Source organism: Silurus aristotelis, assembly GCF_946808225.1.
Source record: "Silurus aristotelis genome assembly, chromosome: 13".
NCBI lineage: Eukaryota > Metazoa > Chordata > Actinopteri > Siluriformes > Siluridae > Silurus > Silurus aristotelis.
In genome coordinates this window covers 15,655,867-15,681,138 of record NC_139586.1, presented here as the reverse complement: position 1 = coordinate 15,681,138, position 25,272 = coordinate 15,655,867, and the positions used below count along the sequence as shown (strand labels likewise).

General features: G+C 36.6%; 2 protein-coding genes across 2 annotated transcripts in view; one reads left to right on the top strand and one right to left on the bottom strand.

Moving 5' to 3' along the window:
• Positions 1-25,272, top strand: part of rxfp3.3a2 (relaxin family peptide receptor 3.3a2) — a 446,825-nt gene that overhangs the window by 348,355 nt on the left and 73,198 nt on the right. The gene's annotated exons all lie outside the window — the stretch shown is intronic.
• Positions 1,497-20,858, bottom strand: chrna7a (cholinergic receptor, nicotinic, alpha 7a (neuronal)). The gene is made up of 10 exons (XM_083558759.1): positions 20,702-20,858; positions 17,568-17,707; positions 16,341-16,385; positions 13,994-14,103; positions 12,856-12,935; positions 9,816-9,983; positions 6,626-6,820; positions 4,139-4,225; positions 3,815-3,924; positions 1,497-3,196 (listed from the first exon to the last, which is right to left on the bottom strand). The coding sequence occupies exons 1-10, from the start codon at positions 20,754-20,756 to the stop codon at positions 2,711-2,713; spliced, it is 1,476 nt and encodes a 491-aa protein (XP_083414885.1). The 5' UTR covers positions 20,757-20,858; the 3' UTR covers positions 1,497-2,710.

Below are 25,272 nucleotides of genomic sequence, written 5' to 3'. Positions count from 1 at the left end.
AGAACCTTGGAATGGAGCACCTTCCTCCTCAAGGGGACTGTAGTGGAGATCCACCACCTCTATCCCCAACTTCCCCAGAAGCAGCCCGCTGAATTCGGCAAGTGAGCCGAATTTGCCCCCTTTGGCGCTCCATAGTGAGCTGGCTTTGGCAAGAACTTCTCCAGACAGGAGGGAAATACAGAGGGCAATCTTGGCTCGTTCGGAAGGAAACCGGGAAATGTTAACAGCCACATACTCGCCGATGCCTTGCAGAAATCCGCCCAATTCGTCTTTTTTCCCCGAGTAACGAGCCGGTAATCCCCTCGCGCTCTCTGAGGGGCGTGGCGCAGCCGCGCTCTCATGATCCGGCTTCTGTGGATCTGAACCGCGAGAAGCGGCACTGAGCTTCCGGAGGAAATCCGAAGCCGGGTTCAGCTGCCGATCTGTTGCGGTCGGAATCGCGGAATGGCGAATCCGCGTTCGGTATAGGTCGGTCGTTCTGTCAGGCTGCAGACGCGGAAGCAGATATAGTCCGATCATTGTCCTTTTATTTTAACAACCGTACAACACAAAAACACTCATAAGCCGTTGAAAATAACAAACAAAGACATCCGCTCGATACGCGTTGTCCGCTATGAGTTTGAATGTCCCAAGCATAATCCATAAAGCCTTCGGCAATGAGTAATCCAAGTCGGAAGTGGAATTCGCATATACAGCCGGCGGTCGAGCAGCCACGCGATTGTCCAGCTTGACAATATAACGACCGACAGCCTGTGACTCAAGAACGTGAGTTTATGTAGTCTGATCTTTTATGAGCCACAGCTGTCGGTAATTTTGGGAAGCAGCGTGACTGCTATCGAGGGGGGGCGTGGCAGGGTGGATCTCTGACAGCTACAGACGGGGGCGTGGCAGGGTGAATCCCTGACAGCTACAGAGGGGGGCGTGGCAGGGTGAATCCCTGACATCATGTCACAGTAAATAATAAATAACCCATAATTCAAAGAAATATTGATACATTCAAATATATATAAATATTTAGTATTTACAGAAAGATTCTCCAGTTTATTATTTGTCCAACCAGACATAAATCTTTAACTTTACTACTTTTTCAACACAGAAAACTCTTCAAAACAGATGCTAGGGAAAGAAGCCCTGTTATATGTGCTATAACTTAACTGATGAGAAGAACTCACTATAAACAGATACAAAGTTTTAGGTTCCATTGTTTTTGTAACAAACATTGTGGAAACAATTTAGTTACTATTATCACTACTTAATAACACCTTTAAACTTTATAATAGTTAATAAATAAAATAATTATTTGCATAGTTGCATAGAAACCTTCTTTGAATAAACTTTTTCAGTCCCTCATTGGTTGGTTAATGTAAAGGTTAATGATTGTTGTGTGTATTGTGTCTATCACTTGTAGTATATTTCTCTGTACATCCAATGTGCCATTTTCTTTTATATTTACTATAGTTGCATGATGGTAAAGAAAAGTATGACCATGAACACTATTTTTTTTTAAGGTATAGAAAAATATGTTTTATTTGTCACTCTATATCATAAAGGCAACTTAATGCAACTTTTAAAGAAAATTCAAAAAAGAAACAGGAATCTCAGACTTACACAAGAGGTCTTAAGTTTACTTAAATCTTGCAGTTGAAATGTTAACATAATAATAGAAAAAATTATGACACTTCAAAAAAATTGCATTTTGTTTTCAGTTTGCTTCTGCCCTGAACAATTTATTTCTTATATCATGTTTACATATAGTCCACAACACACAATAATAACATTTAACAATGTACACGCTTGATTCTTAATACAGTGTTTTTTTACCTGGATGATCAGTGGCTGCACTTATGTTTTGTTATAGTTGTTTATGAGCCCCTTATTTGTCCATGAGCAGTTAGACTTTTTAAACAAATGGACATTATTTGGATTATCAACATCTGCATATTTGATCCCTTTTCAAAAGGGGCTATGGGATTTTGAGATCCAGTTTATGTGTGTGCATACTTTTGACATCAATGTATATTGTTATAATTTTGTTTAAAAATCATATTTACTCCTTCATTCCCTTCATTGATCATACCACAGATTCTGCAAGGCTCAGGCAAACTTATGACCTCAACTGATTAGAGCTTAACAAAGCCCTTTATCTGTTTTTCTAGGAGTGTTTAATGAAAATGTGCAAAATTATATTCATTAGATACAAGGAAATAGTGATCACTCTATGAAACTTGGAAATAAAGTGAAACATAAAAAATAAAATAAAAAAATAGTGTGTATTAGATTGCAGTACCACCACTGTGTGAAGATAATTGTGATTAAAATTGATTATACGAATAGTTACGAATACGATGCACACTTAGTTCACATTCACCTATAAAACCAAGAATGATAACAGAAATTGATTGTATTTTAAGTACAAAACACCAGACAGCTGTCAGCACTGCAAGCTATTTCCATCTTTTATTACGTGCTTGCTTTAAAGTTTCAAGAGTTCAGCTAAAAAATGAAATGTACACAAAACCTGCTATCCAGCCAAGACAAGTTTGAGGTTTAAAGATTTTCTTATTTAGAAAAACAATACAAGTTATGTCTCAACTTATTTTCTCTACTTATTGAATAAACAAATGTGTACATTTTATTTTGGCTGAACTACACCACAGCACCTACAAAAACTCCAAAAAGCTGCAGAAAAAAAAATGCACACACAAAGAGTTTAAGTGAAAAAGTCTTTGGAAATGGCTTCGATGAAATTCGGAGCTGACATGAGGATACCAATGGTGCAAAGGACAGTGAACATGGAAAAGGCCATGAGACACAAGCGGTCGATAACCGAGGCGGCGAATTTCCACTCGCTGCACAAAGAATCCTCTTCGTCCTGGTCATGGAATCTCCTGGCAATATAGCGCACTTCATCTAGGATCTTGGACAGCTCTGTGTCTCCCTGGCCACTGCTCACTGAAGGAGCCTCTTCAGATGTGCCCATGAGACGGGCACACAATACCCCGGAGTCTGGTGATGTGGCACAGGGCAGGGTCTCCATACCACGCAAGCCCATGTAGAGAACGTTTCCATTAGTCGGTTCCACGCTGGAGACGCTGCTGCGTGGGCGCTTGTCGTGGCACGCTGAGCGCACTCGCTCCTCACCTGGCCTTTTCATCCGCAAGAACCATGCACACCAGTTCACCAGGACCACACGTGTCTAGAAAAATTGTACCAGGAAAGCATTCTCTTTTCATTCAAACAGACTTCACAGAAATAATCTTATGATTCACTTATTTTATTTCTGCATGATTTTTTTTTTTTTCATTTAATTTAATTCCCAAAATTACTCATTCTTTTTTAAACTATTTTCCACATCTCCTCCCAAATGATTCTTGTATTTACTTTATATTTTCTCCAAAATGATTCATTCAATTTCCCAAAATCTTTTTTATAATTTTTTTTTTTATTTATATGTGATTTCCCCAAATGATTGATTTATTTGACATTATTTGATATCAACATACTTTTTTTTTTACATGATTTATTCAGGGTCATGTGTTTTCTTTTATTCATTATATAATGAATTTTGCATAATACATTTTTCCCATATTTGTTCAAAATGATTTCTTTATTTAATGGTTTTTTTGGAATGCCCTCCATGATTGATTAATTACCACCACCCCAGCATTCAATAGTATTTTCTTGTGATTTTTTCATTTTACGCTAATCATTTATTTAAACTTTATTATATAGGCTATTATTATTATTATTATTATTATTATTATTATTAATATTATTATTATATATTTTTTTATTATTATAGAAAACAGCTCACCCATCTTGGCATTTTTCCTCCATCAGGATCATGGTAGTGGTACTGTAGGACCCACACTGTGGCTATCACAGACAATCCGACAATAACCATGGTAGTGGCAAAATACTGAGCTTGAAAAAAAGAAAACAGACACAAACTCATCTTTCCTGAAAATTTTTTCATTTTTATGATAATCCTCCATAATGACAAAATAGGTCTACTTACTTTAACGCCACAGCCAGAATGAACATAATTTACCTACTAAAGTTGCAGGTTATTTTTCATTGTTTTATATAAGACTAATATAAGGCATGATTGAAATTAGCATGGTTCAATTAGACTTACCAATTAAAGGCACAGAGTCTGATGTAGCTGGCATGATCTCGGCCACTAGGAGCATGAAGACCGTCAGTGACAGCAAAACTGTGATTCCTGGGAATGGAAACTCTTATTATGACTACTTTCATAAAATATGACCTTAGACAATAAATTGTTATAATCAATACATTAAAATGGTTTTCTTTTGCACTCTAAAGCAAAGCAAGTAAAGCAGCTAGCTATATAACAGGGCAGATTCAAGAGAATGCCTAATAAGTGCTAAGAGAGAGAGAAAATGAGAGAGAGAGAGAGAGAGAGAGAGAGAGAGAGAGAGAGAGAGAGAGAGAGAGAGAGAGAGAAATTGTGTAGGGAAGAATAATTCCTGTCCCAATGGGTCTCTGTCCTCTGTTAGTACTTGCCAAAGTTCTCCTTTTTGATCACTAGTTTCACTCATAATGCTACCGAGCTGAATGAGAACATGACGGCAGTGATGAATTCTAAAGTGCATAGCACTATATAATCTTGCATCAGTCAAATTACAAGACCAATAAAAAGGCTGATAGGTGCTTCACAACAAAGAAGGATAATGACTCAAAATTAAAGCAATAGAAGTACTTTTTGAAGCAAAAAAATGAAAATAAAAATGTACAAAGCTGTTAATGATTAACATTTGCTGAATGGCAGATACAAATGCCTATATCTAAAGACAAGAAATCACAACTGATTAAAAAAGGCCTCACAGTCAAAGTCACTGTTACACATAGATGCATTTAAGACAGACATGCGCCCAATTGCACTAGACACGCAATTCAATTCAAACGATAAAGCTCTGAAATCCTCTGTATTGATTCTGGAAGCCTCCACCAATGAATTGCTCTGAGTACGACATCCTTCTGGCAGACAGACCACCACTGTAATACAATCTATGGGTTGATGGAGTGAAAAAATAAATTAGGCTTGACTATGATTTCAGACTTGGTCTCCTGGAGTTTGCCCTGCAGGACGCTGTATCGGGGCTCCAACTAAAGCTACTCCGAAAATAAAGGTGTTTGGCAGGCAAAGCTCTCTACCTACATCGATCACAGAGCTGATGTCTGACTCGACTCTCAATCTCAAGGTTGGTCATTTATCTCAGCTGGTGGGGATGACTGCATAAATTGTCATGTGCTGTGCTTGCTTGGGTGGCAGTTTCAAATGTCGCCTGTAATGTTTATAGCTTTTACTAACGTCAGCAAAAAGGAGCAGTGGTAATACATGGAAACAAGTGAACTATTTAAGGATCTATAGAGATGCAAAAAGCTCATCGGCTCATTAGCTTTAAAAGTGGTCAATTGTATTGTTCTTACTGTTACAAGTAATGAGGGGTGAAAAGTAACAAATTACACTTTTTTACACTTTTTACAAAATGTACGTTTGTTACAGTACTTGACTACATGGTTCACTATAATGGTACTTTTTGGAGTATAATTTACATTTATGACCTTATTCAGAGCAAATTACACTTATCAGATTAGTTCCTTTATATACAGAAAGCGCTTAACCACTGAGCTACTGCCTCCCAATTGCATAGAAAATACAAAAAAAATTGGTAGAAGGAGATTTTTAATTTAACCACCACAGATTGCTGTAAACCACTTATTGACGAATAGTTTATTTTTGAAAAAGAAAAGACTCCAGAATGCTGCATCTGAGCAATGTCTGATACAGTGTAGACAGATGAGCATCCCTGACCAAACTCATCAGCAAGCTTCAGTTTTAGATGCTTCAGAAGAAACTTGATAACAAGCTACAAACTCTGTGAGCCGGTAGCATTTAACAACCTATGAAAACATGAAAAAAAAATTTTTTAGCAAGCGAAGTGTGCTAGACAAACTAGCTAGATAATTTTATGTGCTTCAGTAAGCTCTATGTTAATGTTGCTTAAACCTCTGCACTCAGCAGCCATCTTCGTTACACTACTGGGGCAGTCTCCTATCACAAGAAGAGAACAATATACTAGAACAGATAGACAAGATGGCATAGCAGCTGATTCAAAATGGCGGTTCAATGGTTAAACTTAGAAATATTTTACAACCATACTATTCCTGATAAATCTAAAATAATTTCCACTTCTGAGTGTTTCTTTGAGCACTATTGTGCTGTGCGCTGCTCTTCTTTTATTAGTGCTAATAAACAAAACTCAGGGTATAAACGTTACAATACTTGTCTAAAAACATACATTAATATCCCTTGTAGTAAACCTAAAAAAACTTGTACATGAGCTGTACCATGACAACTCTATTTTGATGAATGTTTCTTATATAAGTTAACCTAGGCCCTCTTGACATTTCACACTCGTAGAATAAAAAAACATTGTGACATTTTGTAATGATTAGTGTTAACATGGCCTTTTGGTTGTGAAAAAATATTATATTTCTGCCACAATGCTATTAAGAATGTACACATCTTTCGTTTTTTCAGGAGCACTAAGCTGCTGCTATGAGCGGTTGTGCTGATGGTGGAGATTTTACTCACCAAGGGAGATCTTCTCGCCCGAATCCGCTGGCAGGAGAAAGACAAGTAGAGCCAGTGTGGAGATGAGGACACATGGGATGAGCAGGTTTAGACCATAGTACAGCGTTCGTCTTCGCATCACCACCGTGAATGTCACATCAGGGTACGGTTCTTTACAGCAGTCATAAAATCTTTCATTCCTGCGTCCTGGAACCTCTGGACAACATTATGACAATACGTTTTTATAGGAATATTCTATTTTGCAGATTTGAAACAAATTAAGGGGAAACAAGATGGCTTTTTGGGAGATGATGGGCAGATGAGATTTTTGTTGCCATTTATTGGCTCCACTTGTCTTCTTAAAGAAAGGATTTACCACTATTTAATTTAGAGTTCAACTGATCGATCAACTTTATACTCTGATGAAGCGTTTCTTTGCCTTGGCCATGTCTTTGTAAATACCCACATAGAGTGAGACCCTAAAAAATTTTCCACTACGGTAAATTTTGTGTTAATAATTAAAAAACTCAAATTGTACCTATACAGTGGTCCCCCGGAACTCGCTGGGGTTACGTTCTAAGCACCCGTGCAGCCCCTATGGTACCATAGTGAATTCATCTAGACAATACGTTACTTTAATACAATAATGTGTTTTAAAAGATTTTATGTAATTTGTTTGTGAAAAATTTGGGTGTGAGCTGCGTCGAAAATGCTTTGGGAATGCCTCACATTGTTCACACTCTGAATCATGTGTAAAATCCGGCCAATAGGCAGTCGTGACGTCATCGGCGGGCGACATCGCGTAAACCAGGAAGCTACAAAATGGGAGCGCGAAGGTAGCGACATTAGCTTCTGTTTGTTCAGGTAAGCGCTTTGTGTGGGAATCCGTGCAAGCAATGGCTAAGAAGCAAACAAACTTTCGCATGAGCTTTGTGTTGTTTGCTTGGGAGTAGAGCATGGCTATCCGCACTCTCCACTCCCCGAGATCACTCTTCGAGGAGAATAATCTTTAACGTGGGGCTCGCAGGCTGACATAGCAGAAGGCATGGAGACGGATGAGTAAGGGCAGCGTGAAGCCCAAAATTAAGTCCAACTTGAGGGTGGTCCTCTCCTTGAAAAAACAGGCAGTGCAGCGGCCCTGACAATCAGAGCGCCCTATTTCAGGGAGGGCGGTTTACACCTCATTATACTGTGCGTGTACCTCCTCGACACCACCAGGAGGCCAGACTGTTAGCTATCTGTTAGCGCAGTCTCCCTTCACCGGGTGACTCCTTCCATCCCCACTGGGGACTAACTTGCTGTTAGTTAGGTTACAAATGAGAACCCGCAAATTTTCCGAGACGTGAGTTCCGAACCGCGAATTATCGGGGTCGTAATGAGGAAGTACTGACTCCAAATAAATAAGTAAATAAAACAAATTTTATATATATATATATATATATATATATATATATATATATATATATATATATATATATATACAGTACACACCTCTCATTTTGTCATTTTAGCAACCATTTTAGTGTATCTTCTCAAGGGACAATACTATAGAAATGAAACTTAAATATATTTTACAATAGTCAATGTGCAGCTTGTATAGCAGTATAGATTTACTGTCCTCTAATAACAACTCAACATACAGCCATTATTGCCCAAATAGCTGGCAACAAAAGTGAGTACACCCTAAGTGATAACAGCTGTATGTCGTGTAACCATGCAAAGCATCATGTGCTATTCATCATGTTCATGACAAATTTGATTTGAAAAATTACAGTTTGGTGCTTTTCAATTCTCTCATACTGACCACTGGGTGTTCAACATGGCGCCTCTCTGGGGACTTAAAAATTAGAATTGTTGTTCTCCAGATAGATGGCCTAGGCTATAAAAAGATCGGTAATTTTCAAACTAAGTTAGTCAAGTCAAGTCAAGTCAAGTCAAGTTTATTTGTATAGCGCTTTTCACAACAGACATTGTCTCAAAGCAGCTTTACACAAATCAACAGTTAAGGTGAATGGTGTGAATTTGTCCCTGATGAGCAAGCCGTGGCGACTGTGGCAAGGAAAAACTCCCTTAGATGTTATGAGGAAGAAACCTTGAGAGGAACCAGACTCAAAAGGGGAACCCATCCTCATTAGAGTGCAGTGACCAGGGTCATATGGAGGTTTTCCAAGAACAGGCCTGTAAGAGTCGATCAAAGAAGTTAAATCCTTGTGCTGTGTGTCAGGTGCAGAAGCTTGCTTCCAAAAAACAGAGCATTAGAGTGCTGCCAGCATTGCAACAAGTCGGTTCGCATGGCCGTCATCCCAGAAGGAAGATTTTTCTAGAGCTGGCTCACAAGCAAGCCCGCAAACAGTTTGCTGAAGACAACCTGTCCAAGAGCATGAATTACTGGAACTGTGTACTGTGGTCTTATAAGACTAAGATAAGCTCGTTTGGCTTAGATGGGATGTGTTTTAACGCCCTGGTAAGGAGTACCAAGAAAATTGTGTCTTGCCTACAGTCAAGCATGGTGGTGGTAGCATCATGGTGTGTAGCTGCATAAGTGCTGCTGGTACTGGGGAGTTGGGGTTCATTGAGGGAAACATGAATTCCAAAATTAATTGTGACATTCTGAAGCAAACCATGATGCTCTCCCTTCAGAAACTGGGCCGAATGGCAATTTTCCAACATAATAAGGAACCCAAACACACCACCAGGACGACAACTGCCTTGCTGAGGAAGCTGAAGGTAAAGTTGATAAAGTGGCCAAGTATGTCTCCAGACCTGAACCCTTTTGAGCACCTGTGGGAAATTCTCAAGCAGAAGGTGGAGAAACATCGTGTCTAACATCCAGCAGCTCTGTGATGTCATTATGGAGGAGTGGAAGAGGATCCCATCAACATATGCAGCTCTGCTGAATTCCATGCCCAAGAGGAATTGAGGCAGTAATAGATAACAATGGTGCTCACACCATTGACATTTTTAGGGTGTACTCACTTTTGTTGCCAGTTATTTAGACAATAATGGCTGTATGTTGAGTTATTTTCAGAGGACAATAAATCTATACTGCTATACAAGCTGCACACTGGCTACCTTTAAATAAATCCAAGTTTTATTTCTATAGTATTGTCTCTCAAGAACATAAAATAAAATGGTAAAAAATTGCTAAAATGTAAGGGGTGTACTATTTTTTGTGATCCTTTATTTTTACTAATACAGATTTGAAACCTACCAACAAGGTCCCATTCTCCATTAGCTATATATCCTGTGATGTCAGCCTCAATCATCTGCAGGTCCAGAGACCAGCCGCCATATGTCCATGATCCAAACTTCAGGTCACAACGTTGAACATCGAAGGGAAACCACCGTACATCAATGTGGCATGTGCTCTTAAAGATACCTGCAAACATGGAGCAAGGTAGCTTTAGAAAAAAATAATTTCAATTAAGAAAAGGCAACATAATTTAACAATTTCTGTGAGAAAAGCAAGCTGGCCCCAGAATAATGCAACCAGTTAAGTATTGCTCTGTATACTGTATGTAAAAAAACTTTGTATTTTCTGTGTATCAGTGGCAGGCAGTCAGGGCCAGCAAAGGCTTCTCTGCTTGCCTAAACAGTATCAGAAGCACTGACCTACATTTACAAACTAAATATTTGTTCCAGGAAATTTTATTATTTATTCCCAGCATTTTATTCTCTTCATTTCGTAGCGTTTCATTTGGCTGCACTGCTTCCAGACGTGTATGTGGATGTTCGATTTTTTGTCCAATCAGATTTCAGCCTCTATGTGCTTCCATGTCAATCTAATCTTCCCAGGGCCTTCAAAGTATGTACTGGTGACCTTTTTATCGTAGTCTCCTCAAGAAATAGCTCTGTTTCTTTAACCAATCAGATTTCAGATTCGCCTCACAGGGCAGCTAGCTGGCCCAGAATAGCGTCAGCATTTTTTCATCCTCTGATTGGTTAGTCAGAGGGAAACTGTTACAGCCAAGTTCGACTGGCAAACACGTGTGTAGCTCTGCACACCTGAGTTAGACTTTGTTTTATGCCTACGGAGAAAGAGAAATCAATTTGGTCTCGGACATACTTAAAAATAAATTTTCACAAAAAGCTAGACATCGTGAGGAGAGGTCAGCCAACCCAAAGGTAGCTAGTGTGTCTCAGGCCGAGAAAGTGTTTGTTCGCCACTTCCAGAACAGTGAATACGAGCGGTACCACTGGCTTACAGCCTCTAAGGAGCGCTGCAAATTATGAGTATGCATCTCTGGTGAGTAGGTTGTATTTTATTTACATTTTTATGTTTTTGCCTTGTTGTTAGATGAATATTGATTTTGAACTGCTCCAGATGATGTAGGTGGCACAGATGCATTTGTAGTGTAAAGGTTTGGAGCTTGCTTTAGTAAAATGGTTTTCACCCTCCATATGTGAAATGCCTCTCTTTGTAATGCCAGGCATTGTTATATTGCATTTTTGTATAAGATTGATGGTTTCTATAATTGCGACGTGATAGTGGTGGTATTAAGAGGTGGATTAAGTTGGGTAAATCCCCACTGAAGGCCCAGGTACCAAATGCATGGCCCACCACTGCTGTGTATACATTTTTAAAAAAAATTGTTATTACAAATCATAAAATAATGACATTTATTTCCGGCCCTGAAATGAGCTCCACTCTTTACAACATTAAGATGAGTTGGCTTGAAAGGACATTGGACTTTTAATAATGCAGCTGCAATTGCAGTTATCTTTTGATTTCATATCCTGTATAACATAGGATGAGCTTAATCAGGAGGGCAAAAATCAATGATGATTCAATTCACACAAACGCAGAATATTTACACAGAGGAGAACTATCACAATTACAGTGGAACCCGGTTATCTCGCCCTCGGTTACCTCGACAACCCTATTAAGTCGACGTTTTTGAAGTGGAACCGCCAAATTCTCGCTTTTTCTAAGCATTTTTTTTTATCGGTTATGTCAACTTTTTTTATGTCGCCGAACCCTGATATCTCGAGCACAAGGGGGGAAAAATTTGCCATTTAACGTCGGTTATCGCGGTGCAGCCGCAGAAGAACTCGCGAAAGTGGCGGAAAAATCAAACCTTACAGCTGCTACAGGTGTTGTGTTGTATACTGGTGAATCTCTGCTGTTAGTTACTGCACATATGCCTTTTGTTGTTCAATGTTATGCGATGAACGGGAGGCGAGAGCGGAACGTGGATGAGCAAAAGCATAGAATGAACACCGGCAGGATCGGGGGGTGGGGGCGGTCCGCGGTGCGCCTTGGGAAGAAAAGCGCAGCCGTTGAGAGAGTGCCGGTTTGAAGACACGTACCGGGATACACATGAGCGATAACAACGACCACCGTGAACCAACAAATACCAACAATAACGGACAGTGAGAGTGTGGAAGTTTAAATAGGAGCTGGTGATGATGCTAAACGAGCACCATATGTGCGCGATTAAAGCAGGGAGCTTCAGAGAAAGCGGCCGAGAAAACACCTGACACGCTGAAGGGGGCCGAAGGGGGCGTAGCAGGGGGATTCATGACAGATAAACATGTACTGTATGTATTTTTATAACATGCCTTCATCAAACAAATCGCGGCAACGCTGTTGTGTAAAAAAAACCCTTCAAAAACACATGCATGCACATTCTCATTTATTAACGCACATCATGTACATAAAGAAATTTCAAGCACGTTAATATACTGCCGCCATTTAGATTTTCGTTTATCTCGATCATCGGTTACCTCGATGCTTTTTGGCGACCCCCTAGGACATCGACATAACCGGGTTCCACTGTACTTATTAAACCAGGCCAGAAATAGCCATAAAATCAGTTTAATGATGTTGAAAAACACACATAAATCCCACTTTGCTTAGACTCCAACATATTTCTGTCTTGTAGCAGGGAACTCTGAAAAGCACATGCACACATATAAAGGTAATTTACTATCACATCATTAAAGAAATAACACATTTCTGTAACATTTACTCTCATGTGCATTGATTTATCTTTAAAATAGCTGAGTAAAACTCAGTGTAAGTGAACAAAGCACTCAGATCGAGTGATTTATTAAGAGCATGCTCCATCATCAGGGACCTGCAGAGTTGTGTGACAGATCAATGCTGATCCATCCTGCTAAGACCACAACTCATCAAAATCCCCAAACCTTTCGTTCATGAGTTCACACTAACCTTGCAATTGAATTTCGCACACTTCGCAAGTCTCTGTATTGTAAAACTGCTGAATAAGTAAAATTCAATGTAGTACCTGGTGGTAAGTATTGGCAGGCACCATTGGAGCTAACTAGCACGTTGGTGTGAAAGGTGGCATCAAATCTCTCATCGGCACTGTGAAATGCACAAAGCGTGTATTATTAGTACAAGAAGACAAATTGAGAACATTTACAATAAGCAACTCGTGTATTAGCAGTAACTGCTGTATATGTGATATTAAATAGGAGGCTAATCTAGGGTTTAGGCATGTGCTTTTGTTCACATTGCTCTTGTTGACATTGGTCTGTTGTCTAATGTGTGCACCTGTTCTGTGTTTATCCCTCGATTAGCTCATTTTTGCATTCTCACCATGTCTCATTGTAAAGTTTAATTTATTTTAAAGTTGTAAATGGTAGAAGAATAAACTTCACTTCAACAAACTAGTATCAGAGATTTTTGTAAGTATAAACGAAGAAGGTCAGGGAAATTCAAGAATGTTTCACATATCCGAGATTCTTATATACGCTTGCAGGGAAGTTATAATTTAATAATAGTTTTTTTTTCCTGTTTTATTCATCATACGAGATGCAAACTTTTGCACTGGACTCTATAATATATTACACTTTACCCTTTTGATATTTTGCAGTTGTTGCAACTAGAACACCTTGACATTTGGTGACATTTAGACCATAATATGGTCTGTCACCCCAAATGATGTGGAGTTAAGAGCAAAAACATGACTATTGTGAATTAAAAAAAACTTACTAACATCTACTGTATTCAGTGAAAGCTGTGATCCTATTATTTATGCTTTTACCTTGGGCATTGCAGTTACTCTCAGGTTTATTAATTGCTGACTTCAGCGTAGAAGACAAGGTGAAGGCAAGTTCATCCTTAAAAAACTCATTTCCACACGGTTCACAGAAATACAATAAAACATAATCAGCTGAGCTGGGGAAGATTCTTTTCAAAAGACTTTGATAAATGAGGCTAAATCTTGTTTTCTTCACCACAGAGCAGAGACTTGGTGTCCTTGCACTTCTTTCCAGCTCGTTTCCCAGCTTTTTTTGTAAACCCTGACACCATTCTGTGTGGTCGGCCTCCAGTCAAACACTATTAATCTCTTTCAGATAGACAGGCAAGGATAAAGGTCGAGACATCCGGGATTGCAAAGATTGCCATGTTTTACAGACCTGTTATATAGCAAGATGTCAGGCTTCCAAATCTGGCTATCAGGAAATCGGACGCTCGTCACACCGGGATATTCCGAGACATTCCATTTAAGGTAATGATCAAACCAGTACTGTAAGAGAATGATGGAACAACCATACGACAAATGCTGAAACATACGGAATAGGTTAAAGAAGTGGAAATCATATTAATGTAGGATAATGGCACGATAATAAACGTACATTTTTTTTTTTTCATTTTTGTAGCATCTTTTATATTTTATTTAAAATGCAGTGTGATGTTAAATACAAGAGACATAAAGAAAGGACACAAAAAGAAGATAAAAAAGACTACAAGGGCAAATAATAATAATAATAATAATAATAATAATAATAATAATAATAATAATAATAAAACGTTGTCAGCAAAGATAAAAAACCAACAACAAATAATAATAATTATTATTATTATAATAATGTGTGATGGGGAAAAAAAGCAAAAAGTAAACAAAAATAAAACAGCAAAATAGGTAAATAATAAAAAAAAATCAAATAATTAAAAATTATAAGAATGAAAAACATATTTCAAATAAAGTAAATTACAAGTAAAAATCAGGAACCCACTTTCCTTTTGTGAACATATTTAGTGACCATTCAATGTAACTATTAATGAATTATGTAGGAATTAGTATGACAGGTATGTAATTAAAAAAATTCTATATATTCTGTAAGAGAAATAAAACATTTCTGAGCCATTTTGTGTTGGAAACAGTAGCTTATAATTTCTTATAACTGCACAACATTTTATCATGTGTTTTACTCTTCACATGCATCATGTATCCAGTTTCAATCAGAGCAAAAGAGCAGGAACATCAACTAAAGCAAGGAGTTTGTGTAAATTTACTATAAACATATCGAGCAAATCCATTAAGCACACTGATTAGCATCTAAACTGAATTATAACGTCCCTTAAGGAAGATGCATGTGATGGTTTTAAAAGCATGCAGATAAATTTTTGGAACATGCATGTCCAAGTGCAATTATAGAAGCACAGGCAGAAAATTACACCCTGTGCTCTGGAAAAAGGTCAAAGCCATCTACAAGTCCGGATTGTTTTTCACACAGGGGACTTAAAACACTTCAAGTTGATGGATGGGGAACATAGTGTACATTATACTGTCTCATGGTGGGGAAGAAAACAGCTAGAGGGAATATGTAATAGCAGCTTTTTTTTTTTATTTTATAGGCCTCTTTTTTTATTTGTAATGAAATGTATTGGACATGTTGACTATAAATATATAGAGTGCTTAGTTAATTGAAAAAAAAAGGTAATGCACAGGCACAGCCATCTGCAGTAATAAGAAAGAACAGTATATCAGATTTACACCAAGCAGAATTCTTTAACTAATTACCCGTATATACTGTATAAAATAACTAAGAAAAAAAATTACTATTTTTTTTAAATGCATTCAGTCAGCTTTGCACTGCGAACATCTACAACAGATTTAACTTTTCAGTGCTGGCAATTGACCATAATAAAAAAGATAAGCAGGATAATCCATGAGCTTGCTTTGGGTGGTTATTAACCTCCATGTCCTGCACACCTAGCTCTGGATTGTGCTTTACAAATATTAATGAAATTACTCTGTGTTACATTCAAAAATGAATTTTAGATTTCAATTCAGCTGCAGTGGCATAAACCTGATCTTTGCTTGAATCTTTTACTTCCAGTAGAAAATGGAAAAAACTGTAAAAAACCCAGACATAAGAATGCCTCAGCTATCTAATCCACATATTACTTAAATTTATAATTCGTTTTAAATATAAATGTGTACAAACATCTTTGCATCCCATTGGATAACTGTCCTGGCAAGCTTTCTAAACTAAACAAATTATAGTGCAACACCAATCTGTGTCTATATTTGTATTTCTTTAGTGTTTAGTTCCATCTTTGGGGCAAATTTTACGATTTATTGTTAAAAAAATTCCAGTAAACTAAAGATTAAATACACAAACTTTCAGATTTTCAGACATGCTAGTACACATAAAAAAAACATTATTTTATTTTTTTTAATTTTTTTTCTTTTATTCTCCAGAATGTTCATCCTACATGCATTGTTTCCTTTTCCTTTTTTTTCTCCTGCACATATTCTGCTTTTATCTGTTAATATTTTGTGATTTTTTTATTTTTCTCTCCCCTCATATTTATATTTATTTCTTTCCTTTTTTTCTATAAAATATTTTTCCTTTAGTCTAAAGCCCCCATTCAGGACTGCCTAATAAATAGCCCAAAAAAGTTTTAACTTTAAATATTGTTAACAAAGTCATCATTGTCCTCCATACACAGGGTGGTGGAAAAAGTTCGCCTCACCAGCTGTAGCCAAATGTTCGTTGTGAGAACTTGATTCTTCTCATCCTGCATACATGGACAGAGGCATAAAATCATGATTCAAATAATAAATGACTAAAACAAGCAAAACATTAGCACAAAAACAATTCAATATATTAAAGAGCACACGTTTATAATAAGCATTTTTAAACGAACTTGTTCAGATAAGAATCTCTACAGTAGATGGCTCTTTAATGGTTAGGACAAGAGCTGTGCAGTCCATCAGGCTTCCTATCAGTTAAACAATCAGACAAGGTTATTTTTAAACTGTAAATGTACTGATGGTTTCACTGCATCTGGGCACATGATAAGCCTGCGGTGTAATAGCCATGATCTTAAAATTCAGTCCACGATCAGTACAATGTTACAGTAAAATGGTACAACTGTTAAAAAGCAACACCCTCATAAACCTCGTCCCAAACACCCCTTATATAACCCATATAAAACCCTAGCAGACTGTCACCCGATCACCCAATCTTCATCAGTCTGAATTTGCTCAAATGTTTTTCTCATTTACAGCCGCTGAACCTGTTAACTTGTCAAACAACACTCATTCAAGTGTTAGTTGTCAAGACAATTAGTTGTATACTATAAGCTACAAAATAATAATACATTAAAATTGCACAAAGAAAAAGAAATCAGGTTCAAAATCCTCTAGTTTATTTAATGTCAGGTTATTGTTCAGTTTACGCTGTTTGTATATAATCAAGCTATTATTTCTGAAGGCATAAAAATTCTCCTTCTGTAGATATCGCTTAGTCACACAATAACACTCAATTCTAAGGGCTACCATTTGCTAGCAATCCTAGCTACTAATTTACCTAGCGTAATATTTGGTCTATTCTTAGCTATCTAGCTTGGGGTTTGTCTGAACGAACGTGTAGTTGGAGATATGTTCATCTCAGGGCAACTGATCTGATTAGCATTGAATCTAAATAAATTTAAAGGAAATAGCTTTCCAATTGATATATGACTCAGCAACTATTAGTCGGTTCATAATGAAGTTCCAAACCATTCCTTTGTTAGTATAGTTACTGAGTAGTAGCTGAGTAACTTTAATGCCTTAGAAATTCTTGAACAGAATGTCAAACCCAATTCACATATGTTGATGTATGAACACAAGAACAATAGAGCTTTACGTTATGTACAACTTATAGGCTTTTACTTTCTCTTGCACAATTTCACAAAATCTCTTTCAGCTGCTCTTACCACATCCATAACCTGCATCAAGCTGAAGCTGAAGTTGACAGTGAGCGACTGGGTGTCATTAAACACAGGTCTCTCGAGAGGGTTGTAATCTTTCATGAGATCTCGATACAGCCTCCTCTGATGCTCTCCCTGAATGGACGCTGTTGAGGATGACAGAGTTAATCAGCGAACTGGGCGAAGGCGCACTTTTCTTCCAGCACTTTTTCAACCTTTCAACCTTTAGAAGCAATCTGGGCAGGAAGTCTTCAGCAAATAAGAAGTGCTTGCAAATCAACTCGAACAGCTTGAGCAGCTCGTTTGGTTGTATACGTCTATCGATTTGAGACTCTCATCAGTGACTTTCTGCTCAGTTTTCAGAGTTTCTAGCTGTATCGCTCTTGGAGGAAACAAATGAAACTTACTAAAACACATGCAGTAAAACATCCCACTCCACTTTTTAAATCTTTCATAGCACATTCTATTGATGAACAATGTATTTGGATTGTTTAATCTTTTAGTTAGTTTGTTACTTTTATTGTCAACTTAGCTTCACCAAACAATACAAAAAAATATCACATAACCTGAAAAAACAACACATACATAATAAACATATAAAAATCTAAATACTTACATTCTTAATTCACACACATACATACACACAGCTGTACATATATATATATATATATATGTATTTCAGATCCACACCGTCCCACATTTCTGACTCAGTCAATATTCAAACGGCACAATTTGATAAACATTTTTCTTCTCTGTAGTTGACTGGGAAACAATCCTGTAGTTTAAGCAAGGATTTCTGTTTAACTTTTAATGTATAAATATATATTTTTTCATTAATTAATCTGTTCATTCGTTTGTGTTATCATTTTTGTAGGGTCAATTCCGACAAATAACCTTCAATATTGTGAATTTTCTGTTTAAAGATGTTTAGTTACCATTTGCAAAAGGAGTCTCCAAAATAGTACAATTCATAACAAAATACAAATCTTCTTCAATTTCTTTTATATGTATTCCCTTTTAAAAGAATTTTAACACTGATGGGATTCTTGATAAAAGCTTCAAAATGCATCTGTAAGTAGCCCCCTGGGCATCTACTTAAAACGTGGCAGTAATATAAATTTAAATATAAAATATATATTTTATTATCAATGGGGAAGAAAAAAGATAAATAAAATTGTTAAATTTATAAAAATTCATATTGTCCAATAATATATTTTTGGCAAACTGCTGTGGTCTAGGCAGAATAAACCACTTTTTTATTGATGCATTTTTTAGGTACTGCCTCGTGTTAAACCACATTCTACCATCGTTGAAGGTTTTTCTATAACAGCACACCTCGAATGTTTGATTTCTTACTTATTGAAATGTTAAATCATAACAAAAACCCTTTAGGGGTTCTCAAATATCGTGTGATGCACTGACAGTCATTAACATTACACTGCAAAAACCTGTTATTCTCCTCTAAATGTACCTGTAATCAAATACACTTTTTTTTACCAAAAGTTCAAGAGGCCATGTGGTTCTCATGAGTTCTTTTACGCAAGGGAACGTTTGCAATCAAAAGGCAGGAGAGATGAAGGCCTGCATTGTGGAAGGAAATAATCCCAGAAGAGTTTAACCATTCATAATCAACTGTCAGACCCAACCTTTGGTTAGATTAGATCAGCCTTTTTTTTTTTATGTATTATGCCTTTGTGAGTCATCCAGAGTAAGAAATCGTGCGAGAGAGAGAGAGAGAGAGAGAGAGAGAGAGAGAGAGAGAGAGAGAGAGAGAGAGAGAGAGAGAGAGAGAGAGAGAGAGAGAGTGAGATGGTAAGATAGATGTGATGCACTGAGAGAAGCACATGCTCCGTATACGGACACAAACATCAGCTGTAATTGCAAATTAAATTTAAGGTTAGTCAGATGAACAAAAATGGAATGGAGTTCCATCCCTGATCTCCTCTGTGGAAAAAAATAAATAGATGCTCTGATTAAAGACCTAAAACAAAATCTTCCACTGAGGAGAAACACAATTACCAATAAGGTAATGAGAGGAAAGATTTGTTTCCAAAGCACTGAAACTGCAGAGGGCAAAAAGGAGGAACATAATGGCTATATTTGAGCATGGAACTAAAAGTCTCGTTCTCTTTTATTTTCAGGCGATTATATATTTAACAAAGATGAAATTTTGCTCTTTTTCAACTTTTAAAACTTAAAAATCAACATACATCCCTAACTTTAACATGTCAAGCTCAGATGCACTGATATTACAACAAAGCAGTTTGAAATGCCAAAGACATGCTAAAGATAATTTTGTCAGCCATAATTAAATCAGGACAGAATATACTAATTTATATTCTATCTTTACCTTATTAAACTGATTTATGATTTTCATACGCATGTACAGTCAAGTGCAATAGTTAGTGCATATTTATAAATGAAATATAATAGAGAATACAAGCTTTTTGGTTTTTTAGGTTCCCAACAAAAATCTTTGAGACTTGTCTGTTACTTTTGCTTGTTAGTTTTGCACACATTTTTTAATGATAAACTTGATATTATTTTGAAGTCCTAAAAATAATTATTTACTTTCCTTTTTAAAGATGAAGACTTTTGCTGTTGACTAGATAAAATACATCTGCAAATTTCTATATAAGGCATATATACAGTTCATACACTAGTGACAACACTTATGACATGCATCTCCTGCTGAATAATAATAATAATAATAATAATAATAATAATAATAATAATAATAATAATAAAATCACTGAATTTACCATCTGAAGTTAATGCAGAAACAATGCAATCAGCCTTAAGTGCTTCTCTCTACAGTAAGTGGCCTGAAGCTTAATGAAACAGCGAGTCTGTACTACAGCCATATCACATCTTCAATAATGAACAAATTAGACTCAAAGCTAAAGCAGGAACAGTGATTTATGTATTTTTTGGTTTAGTGCTTTGTAAAATGAAAGAAAGATAAGAAAACCTCTGCATGAATGATTGCAGAAATCAAAAATACGCAGTTCTGAGCTAAAGACTCCTTCATCCATTAATAGACAAGTTGTATTATAATACAATTATGTACTGTTAATAAACATGTTGCACTTAAAGATCTATTGTTAATATATAATCTAAACATGCGTTTTATTACTCACCCTTCCACAAACATGTAGTGATCATTAAACAAAGCGCAAAACCACAAATTCCCATTTTAACCCTAGAAAAACAAGAAGGAAATTAGGACTGTGGACGATCCCGAGGCAGACCTGCTCCTCCTCGGTCAGGGCTGGAACTGAAAATGCTTGTAAATGCGGTGTGTGTGTGCGGGGTGTGAAGAGAGATGGAAGTGCAAGGTTGCCAGATTGGAGCGCGCATCTTCACATAAATCATTATTGAAGTGATCTTAAATTCACTATGAACTGGGACAGCGGGTACTTTTAAGACATAACACGAATATTATGGGAATTTTCTTATACTTTGTTCCTGTGTAATTTAATGCAAGTAAAATAGATGGGTGTAAATGGTCAATCTGGCAACAGCGGTAATACCATTCTCTTTGGGTTAGGATTTCTCCCCATCACTTTAGAGATGGAAGTCTGTTAGTCATTCATGGGAGAATTATATTTGGAAATGAAGAAAACCTGCATATTCATCATCATCATCATTATGGTCACTTCTCATTACACACGTGATCTTCAGTTATGGAAAGAGTTTGTGATATATTATGCCCTGTCATTTCTTTTGTGTAGGTATTTTTATAGATTGATGCATATAAACAGCACAGGTTTAAAAATCAACTTCTAAATCTCTGTCTGCCCCCATTCCTCTAAGGAATCCATCCACACGTTTAATAGGTTTTATATCAGTGTGAAATAGAGAAGAATATATTTTGGAGAAGTCGATCCTATACTTACCACCCAGCTCGCAGATTGAAGAAAATTGATTTGCAAGATATTGTTTGGATTAATTCAGATATGTTAATGCAAGCAATATTATCTGTGATTTATTCCAAACATTTATATCAATTCGGAGTATTAAATATATTTCTCTAGGGTGGAGAGAGAATTTGGAATTTTTCTACAGATCAGATATTCCATCTTATTCTGATGTCATCTCACATTTGTGTATTGAAATCTACTATATATATATATATATATATACACACACACTCCCATTTTATGTATCTTATCTCTATGGAATTATCTTAACTCTAGAATTTGACTTTTTGTTTGTTTGTTTGTTTGTTTGTTTGTTTGTTTTGTCTTTATTTCAGAATGGTCCTTTCAGAAGAACCTCATACTTTAAGGACCAATTTCCACTAACAGGTCTAAATAAATATATTTTTCTTCAGATTCTTAGTGTTTGTGGTGATTTCGTTGGTTCTATGGTTCTATAAATTCACTGTATCTATACACAGTAAGAGATTTTTGTGTAAAGTGCATCCAGCAGCACAGAATGACATCTAAGAATGAATCTCATTAGGAACCATTATGGTCAGGAGTAGCCGGGTCCCCTGGTGGTCTAGTGGTTAAGATGCAGCGCTCCCATCTGACCCAGGTTCGATTCCCGGTCAGGGAACCATCCCCAGCCACTCTTAGTGCCGGTCCCAAGCCCGGATAAATTGGGGAGGGTTGCGTTAGGAAGGGCATCCAGCGTAAAACATGTGCCAAATCAAACGTGCGGAGGATCCGCTGTGGCGACCCCTAACGGGAGATGCCGAAAAGAAAGCTATGGTCAGGAGTAGCCTCAGGAGCATGAATGGAGAAATCTAATATAAACACTCTTCTCACACAAACAGTATTCTATAAGAATACACCTCATATTGTGTTTAATAAAATATGTAACAGAAATCCTTCACAATATGGATAATAAAAAGTCGTATGTCATATGTTTTTCTGCTCTCCCGGTGTGTGTTAAAGCAATGCTGTTGGGTCTCTTGCAGCTCATGTGCTGTGTGATTGAAAGTGAGTTGGCAGAGACTTGGCATCCAGCCTAACTGCACTGACTGGCCTTCTTCAGCTAAAGCTCTGTATCAAGTTTTGTGCCCATGGAGAATGAGAGTGTTCTTTTCAGTACATCGAGGTGTTTACAGGTCTTTGCAGCTGAGCTGGGTAATAATCACTCTCACAGTAGCAGATGGACCAAACACTTGGCACATATTGCCACCTGAGGACATTTCCAGGAAAACCATGTGGGGACAAACACTCATTGTTTATTGTTTATAGGGAAAAAAGGGATAGGTTTCAGTTTGCTATATTGTTCCATAAAACACATTGTGAATTATCATCATCATCAACATCCTCATCATCATCATCATCATCATTATTATCATCAGGGATGGGCAATATTTAGAATATTGCCCATTATAATATTTATAAAAAACATTTAAATACATATTTTTAAAAAATGTAATTTTGAATTTGATCGGGTTGATAAAAATGGCTTCCAATTTTGTATCAAAATACTTTATTGTATTTTTGAAGTTTTAAAATACTGTAAAATACTTTGTAAGAAGTCTACATGATGACATCATTAATATTGTTGCCTCTGATTGGTGCCTACTCAGCACTTTGCCCAGACATGTTGAGATCAGAAAAGAAAATTGAACCATATGGAAGAAGGTGGTCAAGGTAAGACGTGTGCAGACTGCCAGCTTTTAAATCCAATGATTGATAAATAAATGTTTGATTGATAAATATTGTACCCTATTTTAAGTAGCTGTTTAGTAGGATCATGATTTGCATACCATCGCATGAATGAACTGACTGACACATAATATATTATATTTATGATTAACAATCAAATGAAACTAGTTGCTATAAATGCAGGTGCCATCAGTTGTTTTCTTATGAATGACATGTTTGTCATTGAGTCAGTGTTGCTGTTGTAAAGTAGCCCTTCATTACCAAACACCAAATAACTACATTAGGATACAATTATGAGTCTTTCACAAACTGTTAAACATAAAAATGTTGGTTACTAAAAATAACCTTCATCTGGGAGATCACAGGTAAATGAATGTGAATATTTGGTCTGTTAACTGGTTGCATATATCAGATTTATTGCATGTCAGTGTAATGGTGAAAGAGATCAAATAGACCAATTGATGGAATGTTTGCTAAGAAATTTCATGCTCCCTTGTAAATGTATTTTGGTGTGGCTGCTGTATTTTTTAGTTTATTTTGATACACTTAAAGTTAAATAATTTTGGAATTTTTATTTTGAAATATATTTTGATGTATCTTTGCCCTACCCTGATCATCATCATCACTCTTTGTTTTTATAAAAATCTGTTTCTCTGTGTTGAATTGCATACACAGGTTACATCAAGTTTATTTAAAAAATAATTTTTCATGAGATATTTCTCATTACCATTGTATTAAGTACGGTAATCTCATGCCTATTTTATTCTATTTTATTTAACTATTCTACTCAGAGGTCATCAGTTATACATTATGGTAAGACCAACAGAAACAGTAAGTCAACAAAGCAGCACACAGTAAATCATCCTTTGAGTAAATATGCAAAAGCACAGTTTATAAAAGCACAGGTGTCAGTGGTGTCTCACACTGAGCCATACTGCACATGACATCAGTTATTGATCGTCTTCTCTGGCTAAGAGATTGTAAGCATGACCCTCCATCTTGCTGTAATTATAATGCGACACACAGCAATTTCAATTATTGTCTTAATGCACATCTTAGGCAAGCTAAAGACAAATGCCTTCTGCAGCAAGACATTAGCTAGTATTAGTGTTAGATATTACATTACTTATTACTTAGTGTTGTTTATTAGAGCTTGTAGCAAGATTAATTTAAGAAATCTGATGCTTTTGACTTTATCATCCATAAACTTAGTCAGGTTCTGCCTCATAACCCTGCACAGGCACTGTTTATGGAGCGGTTTAATGTCCTGCTGCATTTAAAATACAATGTGCCATCTGGTGTCTGAGAGAAAAAAAGAAAGCCATGAATGGACTATCCAAAGTATAAACATTTAAAATGTCTGATGTACAGTTTCCTGATAGAGTTAATGGATAAAAAGACAATATATTATAATGTTAACATTTCTTTAAGCATCAACTTACATAGGTACTTTTATCACACACATAGACACACATAAATATATGCAAACACAGACACCCCCCCACCACCACCCACCCACCCACACCCACACACACACACACACACACACACACACACACACACACACACACACACACACACTACCATGGTAGTAATAAATACATGCTCACTGGTGATCCAAAGGGGAGAAGAGGTGCCAACCAATTTTGCATAAAAGTCCATAGGCTACAGTGGGTCTTATATATATATATATATATATATATATATATATATATATATATATATATATATATATATATATATATATATATATATATATATATATTTAATGGCTTGGCACACTCATGGCAGTATATCATCAGATTCATGTGGTAGTCACCTGGAATGTTTTTTTATATACAGATGCACCTTGTCAAGGGTAAAATATGACATTTCTTAATTTCTTGCTTTCTTAATATGCTTTAGACCATCAATTATCTTGTGGAGAGTAAAGGGTGGGTACAGAGTCAATAGCATTCAGAGGTGGGAAGTAATGAAGTACAAATACTTCATTACTGCACTTAGGTAGATTTTTCTGGTATCAGTACTTTACTATTTGTTTGTAACTTTTTACTTTTACTCAATTCATTTTTACACAAATA